This window comes from Dendrobium catenatum, unplaced genomic scaffold (genome assembly GCF_001605985.2).
Source record: "Dendrobium catenatum unplaced genomic scaffold, ASM160598v2 original_scaffold_96786, whole genome shotgun sequence".
Taxonomy (NCBI): Eukaryota; Viridiplantae; Streptophyta; class Magnoliopsida; order Asparagales; family Orchidaceae; genus Dendrobium; species Dendrobium catenatum.
Window position 1 is genome coordinate 854636 of NW_021415225.1, and position 21741 is coordinate 876376.

General features: G+C 38.4%; 2 protein-coding genes across 5 annotated transcripts; both read left to right on the forward strand.

Moving 5' to 3' along the window:
* Positions 1 to 262: 262 nt before the first annotated feature.
* Positions 263 to 13890, forward strand: LOC110109032 (4-coumarate--CoA ligase-like 7; the record flags this gene model as incomplete). The annotated part of the gene is given in 6 exon segments (XM_020839928.2): positions 263 to 1270; positions 5957 to 6143; positions 12727 to 12872; positions 13220 to 13287; positions 13378 to 13480; positions 13661 to 13890. Coding segments are annotated over 6 exon segments (1638 nt in total), but the record flags the coding sequence as incomplete, so codon positions are not given.
* Positions 13891 to 17185: 3295 nt separating this feature from the next.
* LOC110109039 (transcription termination factor MTERF5, chloroplastic) lies at positions 17186 to 20761 on the forward strand. Of its 4 annotated transcripts, none has more exons than XM_028691960.1 (4): positions 17186 to 17435; positions 18916 to 19010; positions 19138 to 19350; positions 19437 to 20761. In XM_028691960.1, exons 1-4 carry the CDS (start codon positions 17236 to 17238, stop codon positions 20531 to 20533), a joined length of 1605 nt encoding a protein of 534 aa, XP_028547793.1. In that variant the 5' UTR covers positions 17186 to 17235; the 3' UTR covers positions 20534 to 20761. The 4 variants fall into 4 exon arrangements, with proteins under 4 accessions (XP_028547793.1, XP_028547795.1, XP_028547794.1 ...); XM_028691962.1 differs by having other exon boundaries at positions 19138 to 19245; XM_028691961.1 differs by having other exon boundaries at positions 18949 to 19010.
* Positions 20762 to 21741: the final 980 nt, after the last annotated feature.

Sequence of the window (21741 nt, forward strand, 5' to 3'; positions counted from 1 at the left end):
GCACTGCATCTTTTTTTGGGAAAAGTTGGGACTATTATACTAGTTTGAATAGATTATGAGGACGCCGAAATCATTTCGTCTTGTGTAGAGCATCTTTTCCCAATTCACCCCTTTCGGCTTCGTCCTCTTCCCTGTTCTTAACTTCTTACACAAATTAAAATAAGCACATCCCACAGTCACTTTCTGTCAAAAATCTATAAATAAATGGTGGTAGGTATGTAAATCCCCCAAATAAATATCAACGCATGAACCTCTCATAACTTAAACCCCTTCACCGCTGCCGCCAATGCCTTCCATAGACGCCAATAGTGGCTTCTGTTCCGAACTAAAAACCTTCCATAGCCTCCGGCCGGCTGTCCCACTCCCTCCGCCTTCGCATCCTCTCTCTTTTCCGGTCTTCGCCCTTTCCCTCCTACCCTCTCCTCTCCCCTCCCACCCCGCCCTCATCGACGCCGCCACCTCCGCTTCCGTCTCCTTTCCAGCCTTCTTCTCCCGCGTCAACTCTCTCGCTTTTGCCCTCCAGGACCATGCGGGCCTCTCCCGCGGCCAAGTGGCATTCATCCTCTCCCCTGCTACCATCGACATTCCCATCCTCTACTTCGCCCTCCTCTCTCTTGGCGTCACCGTTTCCCCCGCTAACCCCGCGGCCACTCCCGCCGAGCTCTCCCGTCTCGTCCGCCTAACCAACCCGTCCATCGCCTTCGCCGTCTCCTCCACCGTCTCCAAGCTCCCTTCTAATCTTCCCACTCTCTTCCTCGACTCCCCGACCTTCCACTCCTTCCTCGAAACCGACGCCATCTTCCCCTCACCTTCCCCAGCCATCGAACAGTCCGATGTGGCGGCGATACAGTTCTCCTCCGGGACGACGGGCCACATGAAGGCTGCAGCGCTTACGCATCGCAATTTCATCGCAATGACGGCTGGGTTCCACGCCCTGCAACCGAGCCGGGCCGGGCCGGACGTGAATCTGCTCTCGGCGCCGATGTTCCATTCGCTGGGATTCTTTTTTGGGCTGAGAACGGTAGCGCTCGGGGATACGTTGGTGGTGATGGATAGGGTGACTTTTCCGGATATGATGCGCGCTGCGGAGAAGTACGGCGTCACGCAGATGACGGCGGCGCCGCCGGTAGTTTTTGCGATGGCTAGGTCGGAGGACGTGATGCGGCAAGACCTATCGGCGTTGAAACGGATATTCTGCGGTGGGGCGCCGTTGTCGGAGGATGCGGTGGAGAGATTCTCGGCACGTTTCCCTGGCATCTTGATTTGTCAGGTGCGTTATATTTTTGTAATAATCTTGATTTAAATTCCTAAGAACATAATATGAGTCGTTATTAGATTCTTAAATATTTTATTTATAATATTTAAGTAGTTTGTTCCCGTTGAAAACATAGTTACCGTATACAATGATAATAGTATATTCAAATTATAGTTGGGAGATATGAATTAGAAAATTATAAATATATGGGTTTATTTTTCTAATTTGATTTGAAATACATAAAATATAATAAAATATCAATATAGTTGAAATAATAATTAATCAGAGATGTTCAATGCCCACGGTGATCTAAACAGTGGGGCAAAATGGCGAGCCAGTGAAGCGCAGCTATAATGAGCAACAAAATATTGGTAGCGATTGGTTGCCAACAATAATATTTGGCAACAACCAACTATGTATAAGGTGGCCAACTTCACTTTATGTCAGGGGCGAAACCAGTCCTAAATTTTAGCTGGGTCAAACTTATAAGGCATATATGTCGGGAGTTCAAGAGGTGCAGCGCCTCCTGGCGGGTTTCGACCTGCCATGGACAATTACCTAAAGACCATAGTATTTTAAAATTTTTAGTTGGGGAGGCAATTACCTCACTGTAGGCGTCGCACCGAGTTCCCTTCCCACCACGCTAGAGAAAAGCGTGTATGGGTAGTTTTCTGGTGCGTTACTAACTTCAAGAATGAGATTTTGAGTTTATGAATTGCCCCCCTGACCACCAAGGAGTTCCGCCCATGCTTTATGCATTCTGCATTTTGAATTTTAACAACTTCAAATATGCTGAAAAGAAACTAGATGAAAAATAAATAAACTTCATTTCAAAAATATTTTGGGCTTGAAATTCAGCTGTCCAAAAAGCCAAAATTTGAGAACTACTAATTTGTTTTAAATTGATTTGGGGTAATTTTGTTTAATGGTTTCTAAAATAATTTTTTAATATAAATATTTTTTAAATAAAAAAATTTGTACTAAAAATCTAAAATAACTATTTTAAAAAATAGTAAAAAAAGTCCAAAATAAAATTTTAGGTTTCATTTAGGACGGCTTTCTTACTGCTTCTTAAAATGACTTTCTAGTTAAATTTTTGTACTAAAGAAATCTTAATTTACACACAAATCCCAAACATTGATGCCAAAATTTAGGAATACATAAAAATAATTTTTAAGATATCTTGATATATTTAATATGATGACAATTTTAAAAATTATGAATTTTAATTTTAAATCAGTGTAATACAAAGTTTGCATAAAACAGTAGTTTTAAAGTAAGACAATAATTATAAAATTGATTATCATATAAATTGCATTAAGATAGCTTTGACATAATTTATTTTTCCACTTGTAAATATGTAAAATGATCGTCTCATTAAACCATATAAAGAATAAGAACAGAATAATACAGAATCTGAGATGTGAAATGAGTCTGCTACTACTCGGGTCACGAGTCAGATTCAGGTCTGAAAAAGTGACATGTTTGTAAATTGTAACAGCTCTAGGTTTGACCCAAACCTAATCCGTAACTCGATTTTGACAACCCTAAAATAGTATTTGGGCATCAAATCCTTGTTTTTTTTTTTTTTTCATCAAATCCTGCGTTTTTTTTTTTTCTTTTTCTTTTTTTTTTTTATCAAATCCTTCGTTAAATCAGGTAGTTGTCACATGTTACCACCTAGCCTGAAGACTTTTTATTTAAGTGAAAAGCATCCAAATAAAAACTATAGGTCAAAGTATTTTACTTAGATTTTAATTAGAATAGATGTTAAAATAATTAGATTTATTTTAAGATATTTTGATGTAATTGACTAATTAAATATATATTATACTCAATTTAAAATAATTTCAAAATTTATCTTAATCAAATCTTGATCATGAAGTTGAAAATAAATAAATTAAATAGTAATTATGTAAATTAAATAAACATTTTAAGATATGTAAATTTTTTTTATAAAATAAATAATAATTATTGTTAAAAAAGTGCTAATCTATATAAAATTATTGTTAAGTGCATATTTCATTTACCTTCCAAAAATTAAAAAAAAAAACTTATTAATCTTCAATCTCTTAGTAGTTGCCACTCCCTTCATTGTTATTTATTTAAAATCATAACATAATAGGCTAATTCAACATGAGGAAACTGGATGCCTTTGCCCCCCAATAACTTGGGTCCACCCAACTTAGCTTTCGTTTGGGATAATTTTTGTATTGCTTTATTTTTCAAACTGCAAGCACAATTTCAATTTGGCTATTATTTTTATTTTCTATAAATTTATATACTAGAAAGTTATTTTTTACAACAAATTCTGAAAAAAAATTAGTTTTCATACAATAATTCTTCAATCATCTTAACAAAAAAAATAAAAGCAACAGTCACAAACATACCCTTAGTTATATATTCAAGTAAGACTTGATTCACCCCCTCTCTATTTATGTCAAGAGTGAGAAGATTTACAAAATTTTATACATAAAGAATTCATGCCTAAATAAAGTATTTATGAATGCAAATACGTCATTTAGCTCATCTTGATCTGGTTGTTGGGAGCTTGGGCTATCAACTAAGAGATCTTAGATTCGAGTCTTATATATGCGATGCATGCTGACATAAATGTCCCAAAAAAAAATGCTGATATGTCAAAGACTATATAGAAGAGATTTGAGGCATCATCACTAACTTGCCATTCTCTCTCTTTTTTTTTTTCCCAAGCATTTTGCATTTTCATGTTATTGAAATTATTATAGTAAACTCTCTCTCTCTCTCTTTAATGAAGCCCTGACTAAAAAAATCTAGATCTGATGACACTCATTCCCTTCATTTATTTATTATATTTTGCATTAGACTGACTAATAAATGAGGATGGCTTGTGGGCAATGTAATGCCATGACATGTATTAGATAGTGTATACTTTAATATTAAATATTGGTGCATCATAAAATATGTTTGTAATACTCCTTTAAATATAAGTCATACTTGTTTTGTATTCTTTGCTCATCTTCATAGCCATATTTAATGACCCATGAGTGTTTTCATCAATCCTTGTTAAATAAAAAATCCAATCATCTATATTTTTCAAAGGACAAAACTCTTTAAGCTATTAAACTTCACAATTAATGGAGCACAAAACCATTCACTCTGACAAGGCAACAGCATTTACCCAAAAAAAAGACAAGGCAACAGCAACCCACATGCTATAATAAATCACATGCAGCAGTCTGTGTCTAACAAACACTCTCATTATGCCCATACATATGTAAAGCTACCTAAGCTCAAATCTAAATAAACACATGTATTGCTAGAGCTATGATATATGAAAATGACTATTCACCTAACACTTGTGTACTATATGCACTATATGCTGCTCTAATTTATTATCACTTTTCATGTTTAGCTCGCATCTGCAAACAAGTACATTGCTTTCGTCATGATATCAGAGCAGACATCTTTTTCATGACACACTCTGTTGCTTGTCTTTTCATAATATCAAAGCAGACATCTTTCTCATGACACACTCTGTTGCTTCCCAAAAAGACAAATCCTTTGTGAATGGTCATGTCGAAGCATCTACCATTCCCCCATCCCTCAAATTTTTCATCTCCAATATCAAAAATATTGTTCCCACCTATCTGCTGACAACTACTCCCTCTAGCAATCACAAGTCAGTAAATTTTTTTAGGCAAAAGGGCAAGCTTCCTAGAACCCACCTCCACACCCTAACTTTATGAATACTGTACTCATATAAAACGAGAATTTATGTGATTTTATGAGAATCATCTTCATCAATTGCACTATCAACAATCAACAACAAGATGTCAAGATTGTTCAACAAATTTTACAATTGTTGTCAATGACATAAATCAGCCTTCTATTTTTCTCATTTAGGGTGTGGGACCTCACAACGTTAGTGCTTTAATTGCACTACAAAACTTAAATAATGCTCAAAGTTTTAGGAGAATGATATTGAGATATTATATTTCATTAGAGATAGGGAAGAAGCAAACAGCTTACTATCCTATTTTTTTCTCAAAGTTAAAATCCTAAAAGCTCTACTACTTTACAAAAGAAAAAAAAGATCACCACCAAACATCAATATTTTTATTCAAACTAAAATGAGGCACACCTCCTTACTTGGGTTGATGTGTGCTCTTCCCATCTCATATAGTATACTACCTCAATTGCTACAAAGTTTCAATTTTTATAGCACCCTCTATATGCCCCAGTTACTATTTAATATAGTTGCCAAACTCTTGTTGTAACTGAATCATCATTCTCTCATTATTAACTACATTTTAGTTAGCTATTTCAAGTGATTAATCTGAGTTTTATCATTTATGACTAATTATTCTGTGCGGATGTCGAATGCCGTCCGGAGACCAATCAAAATGCACAACGTCACCTCTTGTTCGGTACTACTTGATACCGCGGCTCGGTACCATTTACGTGACGCATTCTAGTTGGTCTCCTAACAGCGTTTTGAGCCCAGCCTCTCCGCATAAATAATTTTTCATGATTTAGACCCCATCCTAAGGCCGGCCAAGACATGAAAAGTGAAGGGTTAACTTTTCATTCATGGCCTTGAGTTTGAGAAAAGGGAAAAAAAAAATTAAAAACATGCAACGGTCGCCAAGTTTAAACTTCGCAATCAAATATAACGTCTTAAGCATTTTAAGGACAGATAATAATTTTAATTTGATACAGGGATATGGCTCGACGGAAGCAGGAGGGATTTCCAGGATGATTTACGCAGAGGAATGCAAGCAACAAAGGTCTGTTGGCCGCCTTAGTGAGAACCTTGAGGCTAAAATCGTCGATCCCCTCAGCGGAGAATTCCTGTCTGTAGGCCAACATGGTGAGTTGTGGGTACGAAGCCCTGCAGTCATGAAAGGTACGCAAAAGCTACCAGAAAATTAAAATTATAAAAATTGGCCTCAAATGAAATTTTGTATTTGCCATTTGAATTGATACAAGCCATTTTTGAATAAGTTGAAAAATACAGATTTAAAAATTGAGAGTATTTTTGCCCGTTGAGCAAATAACTTCTCAGTTCCTCCATAGCATGAGCAGTTGGAAGTTTTGATAAACCTACACACAAATTAAGAAGGTGATGTGGTTCCAGGTTCCAGTTAATAAGCAGCTCACGGGGGAACACCGGATCGCTGAGGCAACGGCTTGCCACCGTGGCCACTTCCGCTGTCTGGACGATTGCCACCGTGGCCACTACCCTGAAGGAATTCCTATTCTTCACCTCTGCTCCTAACGACTTCATCATTAGCTTTTACTCAATACTTAGTTATTTTCGATATTGCCATTGTTAATTTTTCTCCTGTTATATGCCTTGTCGATAGAGGAGGCACAGTAGTTTTTTTTACCACTTAATGAAATTAAGCTATCGTTACTGTTCCATTGCTTAATCCTTTGGAAACAGGGTCTTCGGTTGCAGGTTTCGCGGTGGTTTTCCGATCAGGTTTCACACCATCTGGTATCAGAGCCAAGCACGAACAGGCACCGTGATGGCCAAGTCCAGCCGCAGAGCCGCTCCTGACGACGATCGGAGCTTAGATGACTGGCGAACCGCAGTTAACAGCATCTCCAGAGAGGTAGCTGACCTCGCTGCGGAGTTTAGGCGGTTCACCGTAGAAACAAAAAAGGAGATCCAAGCATTGCGGCAGCGCAGTGGCGTACCCACTGATATTCCGCGCATCGACCGTGAAGACGTTTCGCCTGAGCGGCGAAATCGGATGACTGCCGAAAGAATGCCGAGGAGAATTCCTGCAGCGTACTCCGATTATTCGGATTCAGATGCTGATGATGGACTACTGGGAGGATTCGAACCCTTCGAACACACCGACCGCGGTTTCGGGGAGAGACCGGGAGCCCGACCGGCGAGAGACAGACACTCTAACCATCATGGAGAATTTCGAGTTAAACTTGATATTCCGTTCTTTGAAAGGCGACTCCACATCGAAGACTATCTCGACTGGGAGAGAGCTGTTGAAACCTTCTTTGATTATATGGAAATACCACCTGAAAAACAAGTGAAGTATGTTGCCTGTCGGTTAAAAGGGGGTGCCAGCGCTTGGTGGATGCAACTACAGCAGAACCGACAACGGGAGGGAAAGGGTTCAGTGCGGAACTGGTACCGTATGAAGCAAATGATGAGGGGTCATTTCCTCCCAACGGACTATGAACAAATATTGTATCTTCAATATCAGCACTGTGTACAGGGCACTCGGTCCGTTAGTGAGTACACAGAAGAATTCTACAGACTAAGTGCGAGGAATAATTTGCCAGAATCAGACAACCAGTTGGTTGCCCGGTATACTGGGGGGTTGAAGGACTCCTTACAGGATAAGTTGCAATTAAATTCGTTATGGACCCTTTCACAGGCAGTGAATTTCGCACTGAAGGCCGAGCTGCAATTGTCTAAACAGTCCAAGAACTACTCCAACAGACGCCAATTGGTTGATCCCTCCAGTGAGTCCCGCCATTATGCACAGCCCAAGTTAATGTCACCAGCTTCGGCAACTAATTCTCAGTCCGCCCCTGTACCTGATAACAAGGCAGCAGCTAGACCTCGGCCACCCCCTCGGGACAATCCTTATGCTAAGCCAACAACTCTGAAATGCTTCCGATGTTTCCAGCCTGGCCATAAGTCAAACGAGTGCCCGACAAGACCACAACTTCAAATTGTGGAAGGAGACAATGAGGAGGGAGTAGAATACAATCCGGACACCAATGATGATGTTTTTGAAGAACTTACACCAGATGAAGGAGAAGCCGTCGTCTGCATTTTGGAACGACTACTATTAGCACCTCGGCAACCCACCACGTCCCAACGAAATGCTATTTTTCGCACTCGTTGCACCATTGGAGGAAGAGTGTGTGAATTACTGATTGACAATGGGTGTACAGAGAATGTGGTATCCCGATCTCTGGTACAAGCTTTGCAATTGAAAACGACAAAGAACCCGCAGCCGTATAAAATCAGCTGGGTTAAGAAAGGGGTTGAGATCTCTATCACTGATATGTGTAGATTTAATTTCTCGATTGGGAAGAGCTATGTGTGCGAAGTTCTTTGTGATGTCATTGACATGGACGTATGTCATCTCATCTTGGGCCGGCCATGGCAATACGACAATGGGGCTATATACGATTGTCGGCAAAATACTTATTCGTTTGAATGGAAAGGGCGGAAACTGAAGTTGCTGCCACATACCGCAACATCACACTCCAATGTGGCAAAAGACAAGGTTGTTCTTAATCTCGTCTCAGGCACTGCATTATTAGCTGATAGTGCTCCTTGTATTTATGCCTTGGTGTCTGTCGACCTTGGCCCCAATCAAATGCAGACGTCCAGTCTACCACAAATTGACAAGCTACTTCAGGAATTCCAGGATATTATGCCTTCAGAGCTGCCACCCGAACTACCCCGGATACGCATGATTCAGCATCAGATTGATCTGGTTCCCGGAGCCAATTTACCGAATCTCCCACACTATCGTATGAGCCCAAAGGAGCATGAGCTGTTGCAAGAAATGGTTGACGATTTGCTTAGACAGAAGTTGATTCAACCCAGCTTGAGCCCTTGCGCTGTCCCAGCTCTGTTAGTACCCAAGAAGGACAACAAATGGCGCATGTGTATTGATAGCCGAGCTATCAATAAGATCACTACAAAATACAGCTTTCCTGTACCGCGCATTGAAGACATGTTGGACAAGCTCGCCGGCTCCAGCGTGTTTTCTAAACTCGATCTCCGCAGCGGTTATCATCAAATCCGTATCCGGCTCGGCGATGAATGGAAAACGGCGTTTAAGACCAAGCAAGGATTGTTCGAGTGGCGTGTCATGCCGTTCGGATTGTGCAACGCTCCAGCGACCTTTATGCGCCTGATGACCGAGGTACTCAAGGATCACCTTAATCGTTTTTGCGTTGTTTATTTCGATGACATCTTGATCTACAGCTCGTCCTTTGAAGATCATATCGGACACCTTACTAAGGTGTTACAGGCACTTAGAGAACACCATCTTTATTTGAATTCATCTAAGTGTGAATTCGCTACAGCGCAAGTTTATTTTTTGGGCTATATTGTCTCGGCTGATGGAGTCGCAACCGATCCACGCAAGATCTCGGCCATCCGCGACTGGCCAATCCCTCGCACCATGTTCGACGTCCGCAGTTTCCATGGACTTGCCAATTTTTACAGACGTTTCATTCGGGGATTCAGCATCATAATGGCGCCAATCATGGACTGTTTGAAAGCCAAACAACTATATTGGAATGAATCCAGTCAGCGCAGTTGGGACACCATAAAGGAAGCTTTAAGCTCCGCACCTGCTCTAGCACTTCCAAACTTCGACCTCCCATTCCAAGTGGATACCGACGCATCCACAGTCGGAATTGGCGCAGTGCTATCTCAATCCGACCGTCCCATAGAGTTTTTCAGTGAAAAATTGAGCAATGCCAGACAAAAATGGACAGTGTACGAGCAAGAGCTCTATGTTGTCGTTCGTGCGTTGAAACATTGGGAGCACTATCTACTTCACCAGGACTTCATTCTGAGTAGTGATCATAAGGCGTTACAGTTCCTTAACAGTCAGAAAACCATCAATCGTATGCACGCGAGATGGATCCTCTTTTTGCAGAAGTTCACTTTTGTGCTGAAGCATAAATCTGGAAACCAGAATCAGGTTGCGGATGCTCTCAGCCGACGCACCGCACTCCTCACTCAGCTCCAGACTGAGTTAACCGGCCTTGAATGTCTCCAAGAGATCTATTCTGAAGATCCAGATTTCGCTCTTCCCTGGCAGCAATGTGCGGCATCACAACCAGTTGCAGATTACTCTGTCCGCCACGGGTACCTCTTCAAGGGGAACGCACTATGCATTCTTGAATCATCCTACAGGCAACAGCTCATTAAAGAGGCCCACGCAGGCGGTTTGGCTGCTCACCTGGGTCGCGAGAAAACGATCCAACAGCTCAAGGCTAGATTTTTCTGGCCTAAACTTCATCGAGACGTCTCCCGTTTCGTCGAGCTGTCAAGAATTTAAATGCAACAAGCAGAATGCCGGACTGTACACGCCTCTCTCGGTCCCTGATTCTATCTGGGAGGACATTAGTATTGACTTCGTATTGGGTTTGCCACGAACGCAACGGGGAGCTGATTCCATAATGGTCGTTGTTGACCGTTTTTCAAAGATGACACACTTCGTCGCCTGCCGTAAGTCCCTTGATGCCGTCAACGTTGCTCGGTTGTTCTTCAATGAAATCGTGCGCCTACATGGACTCCCGCGGAGTATAACTTCCGATCGGGATGTCAAATTTGTTAGCCATTTTTGGCGCGAATTGTGGAAGTGACTTCATACCTTCTTGAACCTTAGCTCTGCTTATCACCCCCAGTCTGATAGACAGACGGAGGTCGTCAATAGGACTCTTGGCAATATGCTGCGTTGTCTTGTACAGCACCAGCCGAAACAGTGGGAAAATGCATTAAGCCAGGCGGAGTTTGCTTATAACTCTATGCCCAACCGATCAACTGGACAATGTCCTTTTGCTATCGTCTATACTAAGGCTCCGAACCACTTATTCGATATAGCTATTCTTCCCAAATGTGCTAACAAGTCCGCTACAGCTTTGACGGACCAATGCCAATCTGTTCTTGATGAAGTTCGCATGAAGCTCATCACGTCCAATTCCACCTACAAGAAAGCCGCTGATCTTCACCGACGTCATGTTTCTTTTCAACCTGGCGACCTCGTTCTCATACGACTTCGCAAGGACCGTTTTCCCACCGGTGCAAATTCAAAATTGAGTCCTCGTAAATTTGGTCCCGTGCCTATTCTCAAACGTATTAACGACAATGCTATGTCGTCGATCTCCCAGACACTATGCATACTTCCAAGACCTTTAATGTCGCGGATCTCTTTCCGTACCATCCTCCTGATGATGCAGGCAGTTCACATATTCAGATGGAACCTGAAATTTCTATAGCGGGAGGTACCTGATGTGGTTCCAGGTTCCAGTTAATAAGCAGCTCATGGGGGAACACCGAATCGCTGAGGCAACGGCTTTCCACCGTGGCCACTTTCGCTGTCTGGACGATTGCCACCGTGGCCACTACCCTGAAGGAATTCCTATTCTCCACCTCTGCTCCTAACGACTTCATCATTAGCTTTTACTCAATACTTAGTTATTTTCGATATTGCCATTGTTAATTTTTTTCCTGTTATATGCCTTGTCGATAGAGGAGGCACAGTAGTTTTTTTTACCACTTAATGAAATTAAGCTATCGTTACTGTTCCATTGCTTAATCCTTTGGAAACAGGGTCTTCGGTTGTAGGTTTCGCGGAGGTTTTCCGATCAGGTTTTACACCAGAAGGTGATTGGAAATACTTGAGTTCGCAAGTAACGGGAATTACTTGAGTTTGAAAGCAAACCTAATAATAATTTGTGAAAACAACGAGAAATCTACTGATTTCAGAGAGAAATCAGCAATAAGATTCAAAATTTTTAAAAAATTAGAGAGAAAACACAAAGAAACTTCTTCTATTCAATCCACGAACAAGAGAAACAATACAAGATGCAAATCTCTTCAATTCGAGAGGAAGAAACAACTCTCTAAATCTCTAGCAAAGCCTAAAGCCCAAAAGAATAAACCATAGATCTCAAATCTCTTATCTCAAATCTCCTCTCCCATTGAAGGTAACCCTAACCCTAGCCAGAAGAAAGTAATTAAAGCAAAATGACAATTACTAATTCCCAAAACAGCCCTTAATTTAAAATTTTCCCTCCAACTCATCACTAATTAGAGTGTGGGCCCCATCACACCAGCCGACCCCCTCTTCTCTCTCTCTCTGTGGTTCCGCCCAACCCTTGGCCCGCCTTTGATACACCTAAACCGGTCTTGCATGGACCGGTTCAGCCAGCCGTCCTTGGGCCGGCCTAATAGAAGGCAAGATCAAAAAGAGAAAAAAAAATGGAGTTTCATTCAAAAATAATGGAAGAAATGAAATTCTTGTTGCCTGTTTCTTATACGATAGCCAAAAAACACTTGTATGCTAAACTCCATGATTATCACAGAGATATAAATGCTTATAATTCAGGCAAAGCAAATATCCCAAGGACGATGTGTGGTACAAAGATTAACTAATTGACCTATACATTCCTGATAAGGAAAAATGGAAGGCTCTTCCCTTGCAATAAGTATAATTATTAATCTTATTGTGAACCTCTTCAAAAGGACATAAAGTTAACAATTTTTATCCCAGTTGATTGCCAAAGTAGTCACATCTTTCAGTTCTAACCCTATAGTTGTCTGAGATTACAGATCAGTCATTGGCTATTAATGCCAGAAATTTAGCTCATAGTTTGTCCATTGACTGTAGAAATGCATTTTTGGCTATTAATGCCAAGAAATTCCAGCACTAATTTTGATGCTTTACTAGTTATAAAATTAAGTATTTCCATTTCAGGATACGTTGGTGATGAGGCGGCAAATGCGGAGACATTTGATGCCCAAGGCTGGTTGAAGACTGGAGACCTCTGCTACATTGATGAGAATGGCTACATTTACATTGTTGATAGGTTAAAGGAGCTCATAAAGTACAAAGCTTATCAGGTATTTCGTGTTTGGAAACGCACCCAAGGACTCTGTTTGGTTGGTGCTTCATCTAATATATATAACTAAACAATTATTTAAAATTTAAAATCAAAAGATTACTTATTGTTGTGTGCTAGAAATTGAAAAAACTGTACGTTCGATAAAAGCGAGAAATGAATAATAAGAAACAGAAAACCACAAGAACTTGGGCTTCGTTTGGGACGACTTTGTTATTGCTTCTTAAAGCAATTTTTTGATATAAAAATTAAAACTTTTGTATTAGAAACCTACTTTAAAAAGAAGCAGTAAGAAAGTCGTCCCTAACGAAATCTTAATTTCATGGAGTGATATTGATGGCCTTCCAGGTTCCACCTGCTGAACTGGAACAAATTCTTCAGACTTCACCGGAAATTGTTGATGCTGCTGTTATCCCGTAAGTCTTTTATTTCTTTATTGATATCAGTCATATTAATTTCTGAAATGCTTTCATTTTTGTTTTTCAATCTCTTTTGCGCAAGTATAGATATCCACAAGAAGAAGTAGGACAGATACCCATGGCATTTGTGGTGAGGCAACCAGGAAGCAAAATTAGTGAAGTGGAGGTGATGGATTATGTGGCAAAGAAGGTATATAAATTATAACAAAAACTGCAGATATCTACAAATCTTTGTTCCTATATTAGTGAGTGATGAAGGCTTCGTTTGGGACGGTTTTCTTATTGTTTTACGAAGCAGTAAGAAGCGGTCTCAAACGAAGCCTAAGATGCAAAATAGATAACATGCTATGTTTCTGTATGCTCTAAGCAGGTTGCACCATATAAGAAAATACGCAAAGTCTCTTTTGTCAATTCCATTCCAAAGTCTGCATCTGGAAAGATCTTGAGAAAGGAATTGGCTACCTATGCAATGTCTGCTCCAGTGTCCAGGCTATAATCCCACTAGGACAGTATTATTTTCCTAATGAGTGCAAAATAAGGCATTGTGATTTGTCGTTGGGTTATTATCCCACCAGGCTTGTATGGCAAAAATCAGAGGAAACCTGCTCATTTATATTGAGAAATGTTAATAACAGAAATAATGCATTTTCTGAGTAAGAAATGTAAGTCATGTTCATTTAAGAAGAATGCATTGGTTGTCCTACAAGGTCCTCTCAAAAAAATCCTAAATTCATATGGGATGGGGAAAGAGTACTTCACCAAACAAGAGCAAGTACTAATTTCAGCACAAGAACAATTACTCTAAACGGCGCTATAAATTAATTTTCCAAAAGAAATAAAAAAGATTTGATAGCCTGCATTCTTAGAAATCCATAAAATTTCTACAACATTCAATTCAGGCATCAGACATTTGTTTATGACGGTTTTTTTACTGCTTCTTAAAACAACTTTTTAGTATATAAATTTTAGTTTTTGTACTAAAAATTTGATTTTAGAAGCAGTAACAAAGCCATCATGAAGTCTAAGTTTAGAGCTTCCACCAAAATAAATACCTCAAATCTTAGGACTCAGAAGCATGCTTGTATAACCTTTTACTTAGTCAGGCCCTTTCCTTTTTCTGAAATATTAAAAGAAACAAAATGACCACAATCAACTTAGTAGACTTTGTTCCTAACCCATCACAAATATTAATGTTTAATTTAAAAGATAAAAGTTAATATAATAAAAATGCATTAAAGAATCATTAAAGCATTAGTACAACAGTAAAATAGTGAAACACAACTTTCAGGGTTCTAGAGCATACTTAACATTTTCACTTACTTGTAAATCCACTTGCATCGAGATTTCATATACTTCACATAATACTTGCTATCAAATATTTACTTGTACTTGGCTTTCATAGTTCATCAAAATTCAAATAGAGTTTTAGTAACTCCATTTATTTGAGATTATTACATGTACTTCCTAATATAAATTTAATGTCCCAATGTTCCATCTGCACTTTTGTCTTCCCCTTACCTCCCACACCCGCTTATAGCGACCGAGGTTAGAATTAGAATGAAACAATATTATATAACCTTCCACGCCTGCTTTTAGCAAGTGGGGCCAAAATACCTCTCATATATGTAGTAGGTAGATGGGGCTAGAACAGAACATATAAGTCCTTTATCATATATTAGAGAGTGTACTTTTCCCACATATTAGAAGATCTCCAATGTTATGCTATGAACAATATAAATTCAAATGCAACACTAACTGAACTATACTTTTCAATGCAATGCTTGTATAATGTATAACTTGTAAATAAAAGCATGTTATTTGTAAAACGTAAAACCCACTAAACTTATCCTAATCAATTTCAAACTTAAGAGGAATATTCACACGAGCATTTTAAAACCTTTATATAACTATTGCAATTACCGAAAAAATCTCAATCGGACTATATACTAAAAAATTTGCATAAGAAAAACCAACCAATAAAAAAATTGATTTCTTATAGTTAAAACATTCAGAGTAATGCATGTAACAACATATAAAAGTTATGTAGTGAAAACTTAATAAGTATGAGAAAAACATGTTTTAATCCATAACTTCTCATAAAACTGTTGAAATTAAAACCAAAGACAGGGGGTTCATAAGTAAATTAATCTCGTGCTTTACAATTTTTCTAATTGGCCCAATAAACGAAACTCGAGTTTTGGCAACCAAAATATATCCCTCTCTTTCTCTTTCCTCTTCTCTTCTCCCCTTCTCCTCCGTTTCTTCGGCTAGGTGAAAATGGATTTGCAAATGATTTTAGATATTTTATTATTTAAAATCCACTAGCTTAATCTAACACCACAGTGCTCACCTCTTCAGCACTGTAACGCCCCTAGAGAATCTTCCATATTCTCCCAAACTTTTCTAGTTGAGGAATGGCACCATAGCGCACCCCTAAAATCTTTTTTTTTTCTTCTCTTTTTCTTAAGAGCTCAATGCAACGACTTTGCTAATACCAACACTGCAGTGCCCGCAGAGTAAATTTCTAAACTTGCATTTTTCACTTCTTGAATGCTACCTTTGGCCACTTCAATGCCCCATTAAACGAGCTAAGACTAATAATTGCAAATTAAAGCAAATTCAAACAGACATTTAAGTGAATTAATCTTAATTACCTAATTTTTGGGACAACGGATATTACAAATGGCATGTGCAACTCATTAAAAATAAATAATAGGAGAGGATGTCCCATGAGATCTTATTAGAGAGAGGCCATGGATGGGATTGATGACATATGCAGAGTAGGAGAGGAAGTTGCAATGAGATATCATTGGGGGAAGTCATTAATGAGACTTTCATCATGTGCAACAATAATAAAACCCTCGATGAGGAAGAAGAGTTTAGAAAATCGTTGACTAAAGGAGGGCATTGGGGAAGTTAACGAGGTGGTATTTTTAATATTACTAAAAAAAATTGAGTGTGATGTGAGTACAAAGTAAGATTTAGGCTTCGTTTGGGATGGCTTTCTTACTGCTTTATAAAGCAGCTTTTTAATACAAAATTAAAATTTTTATACTATAAAGTTGTTTTAAGAAGTAGAAAGAAAGTCGTCCCAAACGAAGCCTTAGTGTTAAATGTGTAAATTAGATTATTGTAAATGTTATGTATGTAAAATCCTTAAAATTATTTTGGGAGATTTGCATACAAAACACTCAAAACTATTTTAACTACATGTTCACGTAAAACTTATTATATTTATTCATATAACACTCAAATTTTAAATAACATAAAATTTTATACCCTCCTCATCATCTCCATTACAATCTCATTGTTGAACTCCTTGCCCTTCACACACCACCGACCCCATGGCCCTTTATCAATGAGATCCCGTTGCCACTTCTTTAGCGCCTTCTTGCTCATTCACATGCTATCGGTTTAGTGGATTCCTTTCTAAGTGAAGTCTCATCTTGACTTCCTCGTCTCTTTTTTGTCCTTCACATGTCATATGCCTTGTTGATGCTCATCTGAACATAATCCCATCACAACTTCCTCGTCTCTTTTTTGGCGATGCTCATCCCAACAAGATTTTATCACAACTTCCTCATATCTTTTTTATCGTGCGGAACCACCACAACTTCCTCTTCATTGTCAAGGGTTTTGTCAAGGAAGTTAACACTTAACAAAGTATTATATTACATAACTAGTAACATTTATACATTAAATATATAAAATAAGATTATTTTGAATGTTATATATGTAAATTCCTCTAATTTAGTCATACCAAATAGGTCTAAATGCTCCAAACACATTGGGGTAGATTGTGATAATTTATATTTTTATTTTTAGTCTATTTTTATACTTTATTGTATTTATAATTTAATATAAAAAATATGTTTAGTACCCGGGTTATCTTTTGCTTCCGCGTCTTGGTCTCATCCGCAACTCTCAGTTTTATCGGCCTCGGCCATGGCATTTCTTGCGAGTCTTCGGTTCGAGATCAATATACTGGAGACCAAAGAGAAGAATCCGCTATTCTCCGCTATTGATGAAACTGACTATGGGAGGAGAACGCAGCTTGCTAAAAGTTCACACAGCAGAGTTAACTGTCGATCAAATGTCCTCGCGATAACCCAGCCTGGGAGAGTCTCAGCCGTCTCAGTTTCAAGGTATCCATTCCTTTTTCTCTTCGTAACTGTATGTAAATTCTTCTCGTTCTGTAAAAATCGAAGCTCAATGAAATGCGTAGAAGTTTAACTGGAATTTCCAAATATCGTTAGGTTTCTCCATTTTAGATTCTTCGGTTCCGCTGCTTTTGAATGCTAATTTTAGTTCCATGTCTGCTTTCCTGTTTTACGTGAATAATTTTATGAATATTTGGAGAAGATTTCTTTCCATTTTGTTTGGTAATCACTAGAGCGTGACCAGGAGGTCTAGAGAAGTGAAGGGTTAAATGTGTAGAGAAAAGTATTGGGAGATTTTTGTATATTCATATTGAAGTGTTAGTGCACTATTTACAGATACAGATTTATGTAGAAAAGGAAGATGTATCTACACCGATACTACTAAAATGTATAGAGACAAATTAAGTAAATACATAATGGGAATGCTAAGTGTCATAATCCTCTAATAAGTGGGAAAATATGGACAAGGGAGTTTTGATATCTAAATAGCTTCTATCCCTTCTAATATGTTTACAAACATCAATCTTTACCCAAAAAGAGATGAAATTTCCCATTGTTTAATATATGCAATGCGAAAGGAAGGAAAAATATGATGACTCAATTCGAATCCAATATACTTATGATGGACAACTAGTGGCAAAGCCATAAATTTTTTATGGGAGGGCCAACTTTAGCCTTGCTTGAGCTGATTTTTATATTCAGAAATTATTCCTGTTTGATTTCTAAAAAACAAAAATAATAAAAATAAAACCCAATTAAAAACTTAGGGTTGTTGCAACTGTTGACAGAGTAGGTCTGGACGTGACTTTCGTCCAAGAACAGGGAACAAGATGAGAACCAGGATAAAGAAGAAAGATAGCTTTTCATTTACATTAACTGATGGTTACAAAGGAGTATATATAGACAAATAAAGTAAAGAAAGTACAGGCTACACTTGTGTTACAAAAATGGAATTAAGCTTAAGACAGCCGTGTAACTGTGTAGCTAACAGCAACAATGGCACCAAATAAATTCGATTTGCTTATAATTTTTCACTAACAGAACCATTTCCCTGGCCCATATTATAAAGCCAAGTATTGTTACCTCCTGACCATCAAATTAGAGGAAGGCTTTTCTAAATTTCGGACAACTATAAAATTAAAAGCTTAAGATAATTGGTAGAACCACTAATGTATTATGAATTCAATGTTGTTGCAGTTTTTATGCGGGACTAATTCCCACTCTAATGTGAATCTTAATACCAAGTGCCTGATATTGCTTTTTCTATACACATGGACATATGTAAAACTATCTCTTTCCCTAGTATGTGAGTTTATCACTTGTTGAAGTAATATTTTTACTGTGAATCTTTCAGTATATAGTCAATGCATAAAAAATATAAATGATGTTCCATGGATAATTTAGCAGCCTGATTAATGTAAAATGAAAGCTTGTGATTCTAATCCATCTTCTATTATAATTGTAGGCTTGGTATGCCTGTTCTTTATGATCTTTGCACTTGTTTGTATAAGTTCCCAATTAGAAGTTCTCAAGCTTGTCTTGCCTGCAAAACAAAGACATGTAAGTACCTAAATTATTCTTAATCCATTTCTAGTAACATTTTTAACTTATCTGTATCCCAAATAGTTATAGCTTTACTGGTACGTTCTTACCTACAAGGCTCTCAACTATTTTTCGTTATGATCAGATGAATCAGGAGCTGATGATCACAGTTTTGAGGCTGTTCCCTTGAGCCTGTTGACTGCAGAGAGGGAGGAAGCAAAGGCTGTTCTATCACTATTCCTTAGAAAACAAGGTTTGAGCAATGCTGTGGCTTTAAGGATTGCCAAAAAGTCAGAACTTTTTATCAATCACCTTACGTCAAAACTCCGAAGTTTCTATAAATCTTGGTTTCTTGTAGGTTTGAACTCTAATAATTGTTTGAACATCTTCATTTTTAAATTTATTTAGAATATAACAACTAATTTTACTTGTTTTAAACTAAAGGAAGAGAGCTCACCACAATTGAAATCAGAAATGCCCTCATTCCTTACCTAGAATCCCTTCATGAAGAGAAAGGTGATCTACTAGTTGATGTTGTGGTGAGCTACCCAAATCCTCCTGGTAGGGAAAAGGCTAATCCAGTTGCTCTAACAGCAAGCTCTTGCATTGACAAGAAAGAAAGGGCTGTTGCAAGAATTTGTCAGAAGAATTCTGATGGACTCCTACCTGCTAATGTCAGATACCTCATGGACCTTGGTATGGAACTTGAAAAAATTAAGAGCATTGTAAGTAGATTCCCTGCCTTTGCTTTCTATACTTTGGACCGAAAGATCAAGCCCCTTGTAGAGTTCCTCCTTGAGCTTGGTGTGGATAAATCAGATATACCGTCCATCCTTCATAAAAGGCCTCAGTTATGTGGGATTAGCCTCTCAGAGAACTTGAAGCCCATGATGATCTTCCTCGAGAGCTATGGGGTTGACAAAAGCAGGTGGGCTAAAGTGATATGCCGCTTCCCTGCACTTCTCACCTACAGTAGGCAGAAGGTAAAGGCTTCAGTGGATTTTCTCAGCGAGCTCGGTGTTTCAGAGAAGAACATAGGGAAAATTTTGACAAGATGTCCCCAGATAACAAGCTACAGTGTGGAAGGAAAACTACGTCCTACTGCAGAATACTTCATGACACTGGGCATTGATCCTGCCTCTCTTATCTACCGATGTCCGCAGACCTTTGGTCTAAGTATTGATGGGAACCTCAGACCTGTCAATGAATTCTTCCTTGAGAGAGGTTACAGTGTGCAAGAAATAGCCACCATGGTATCAAGATACGGAGCTTTGTATACCTTTAGCTTGACTGGCAACATGATACCAAAGTGGAACTACTTCCTCACCATGGATTATCCACGATCAGAACTTGTCAAATTTCCTCATTACTTTGGCTATAGCTTAGTTGAAAGGATAAAACCTAGGCACTTCCGGATGAAAGAATGCAATGTAAGGTTAATTTTGAATCAAATGCTATCCAGCTCTGATAGTGATTTTGAGAAGGTCATGGAGAAAAAAATGTGGAAATTATCAGGTACTCTTGGCTCAACAAAAGTATGAAGATATGCATTAAATAGTTTGTTTTCCTAGGGTTAGGGCGTCTTGAATTTTGGCTGAATTTGAGATCTCTTAGACTTAGGTTTTTTTGGGCTCTAGCGGCGTCTAGAGATTTGAGAGAGATAGATCCTCCTCTCGAATAGAGGATCAATTTGTATCTTGCTATTTTCTTCCGTTTGTGTTCTTGCAATAAAATTCTTGGTTTTATCTGAAAATTTCTCTTTGTTTTTACTTGAAATCTTCAAGTGTTTCCTATCAGAGAGATCTGAAGGAAAAATAACAAGTGGGCGGCATACTTCTATTCTTGCTAGCTACTGATAGATTTCCTGGTCAACATTCCAGAAGTAAGCATCTTATTGCTAAGTGTGAACAAACGAAATCAAATCTAGAGCTTTTTTATAATTTTTCAGATTATTGTGCCTTTTGGAGCTCTGTGAACTGGGTGGGGTCGTCCTCCTGTATTGCTTTCTTATGAGTTATGAACATTTCTTTTCCAGGTCCAAAGGCCCTGTACTATCTCTCTCTTATTCTTCATAACCCAGTTTACTGAACTGATGAAGTCCTGCAAGTAGAAAATGCATTCTGTAGTTCAGATGAGGTATCTTTCTCTTATTGGAAGCTTGATTGGAAGTTTAAGCGTGGTTCCTTTCATTTGCTTCCTTTTTAGGTTTTGTTTGGGACAGCTTTCTTCATACTTCTTAAAACAGTTTTCTAAAATTTTTGTATTGAAAAACTACCTTAAGAAGTAGTAAGAAAGCTGTCCCAAGGAAAACTTCGGATTCGTTTGGGACAGTTTTCTTACCGTTTCTTAAAACAATTTTTTAGTACAAAATTTTTAATGCTTGTAATAAAAAAATATTTTAAGAAGCGGTTAAAAAACCGTCCCAAACAAAGCCTTAATTACATGCACATTCAAGTTTCATCACACGAGCTAATTTCCCATCCTAATTCATTTGCATTCCAAAATCTTTGCACTTCAGAACATCAGAGTAAGATGTATATCATTACTTCCTTTTCCTTTCAACATAATATGATTACAAAAATGTTGTAAAGATTGAAAATTTCATATTCTGAGGGTACCAAATTGCCTAACATTTTAACACGCAATCTTTAATTACCAAATAAAGCGCATGTAACAAGAAATTATAATTTTATTTAAGAAAAAATAAAGTTGGTCGCTATCATGTCAGTTTACTTAGATGGCTTCTTCA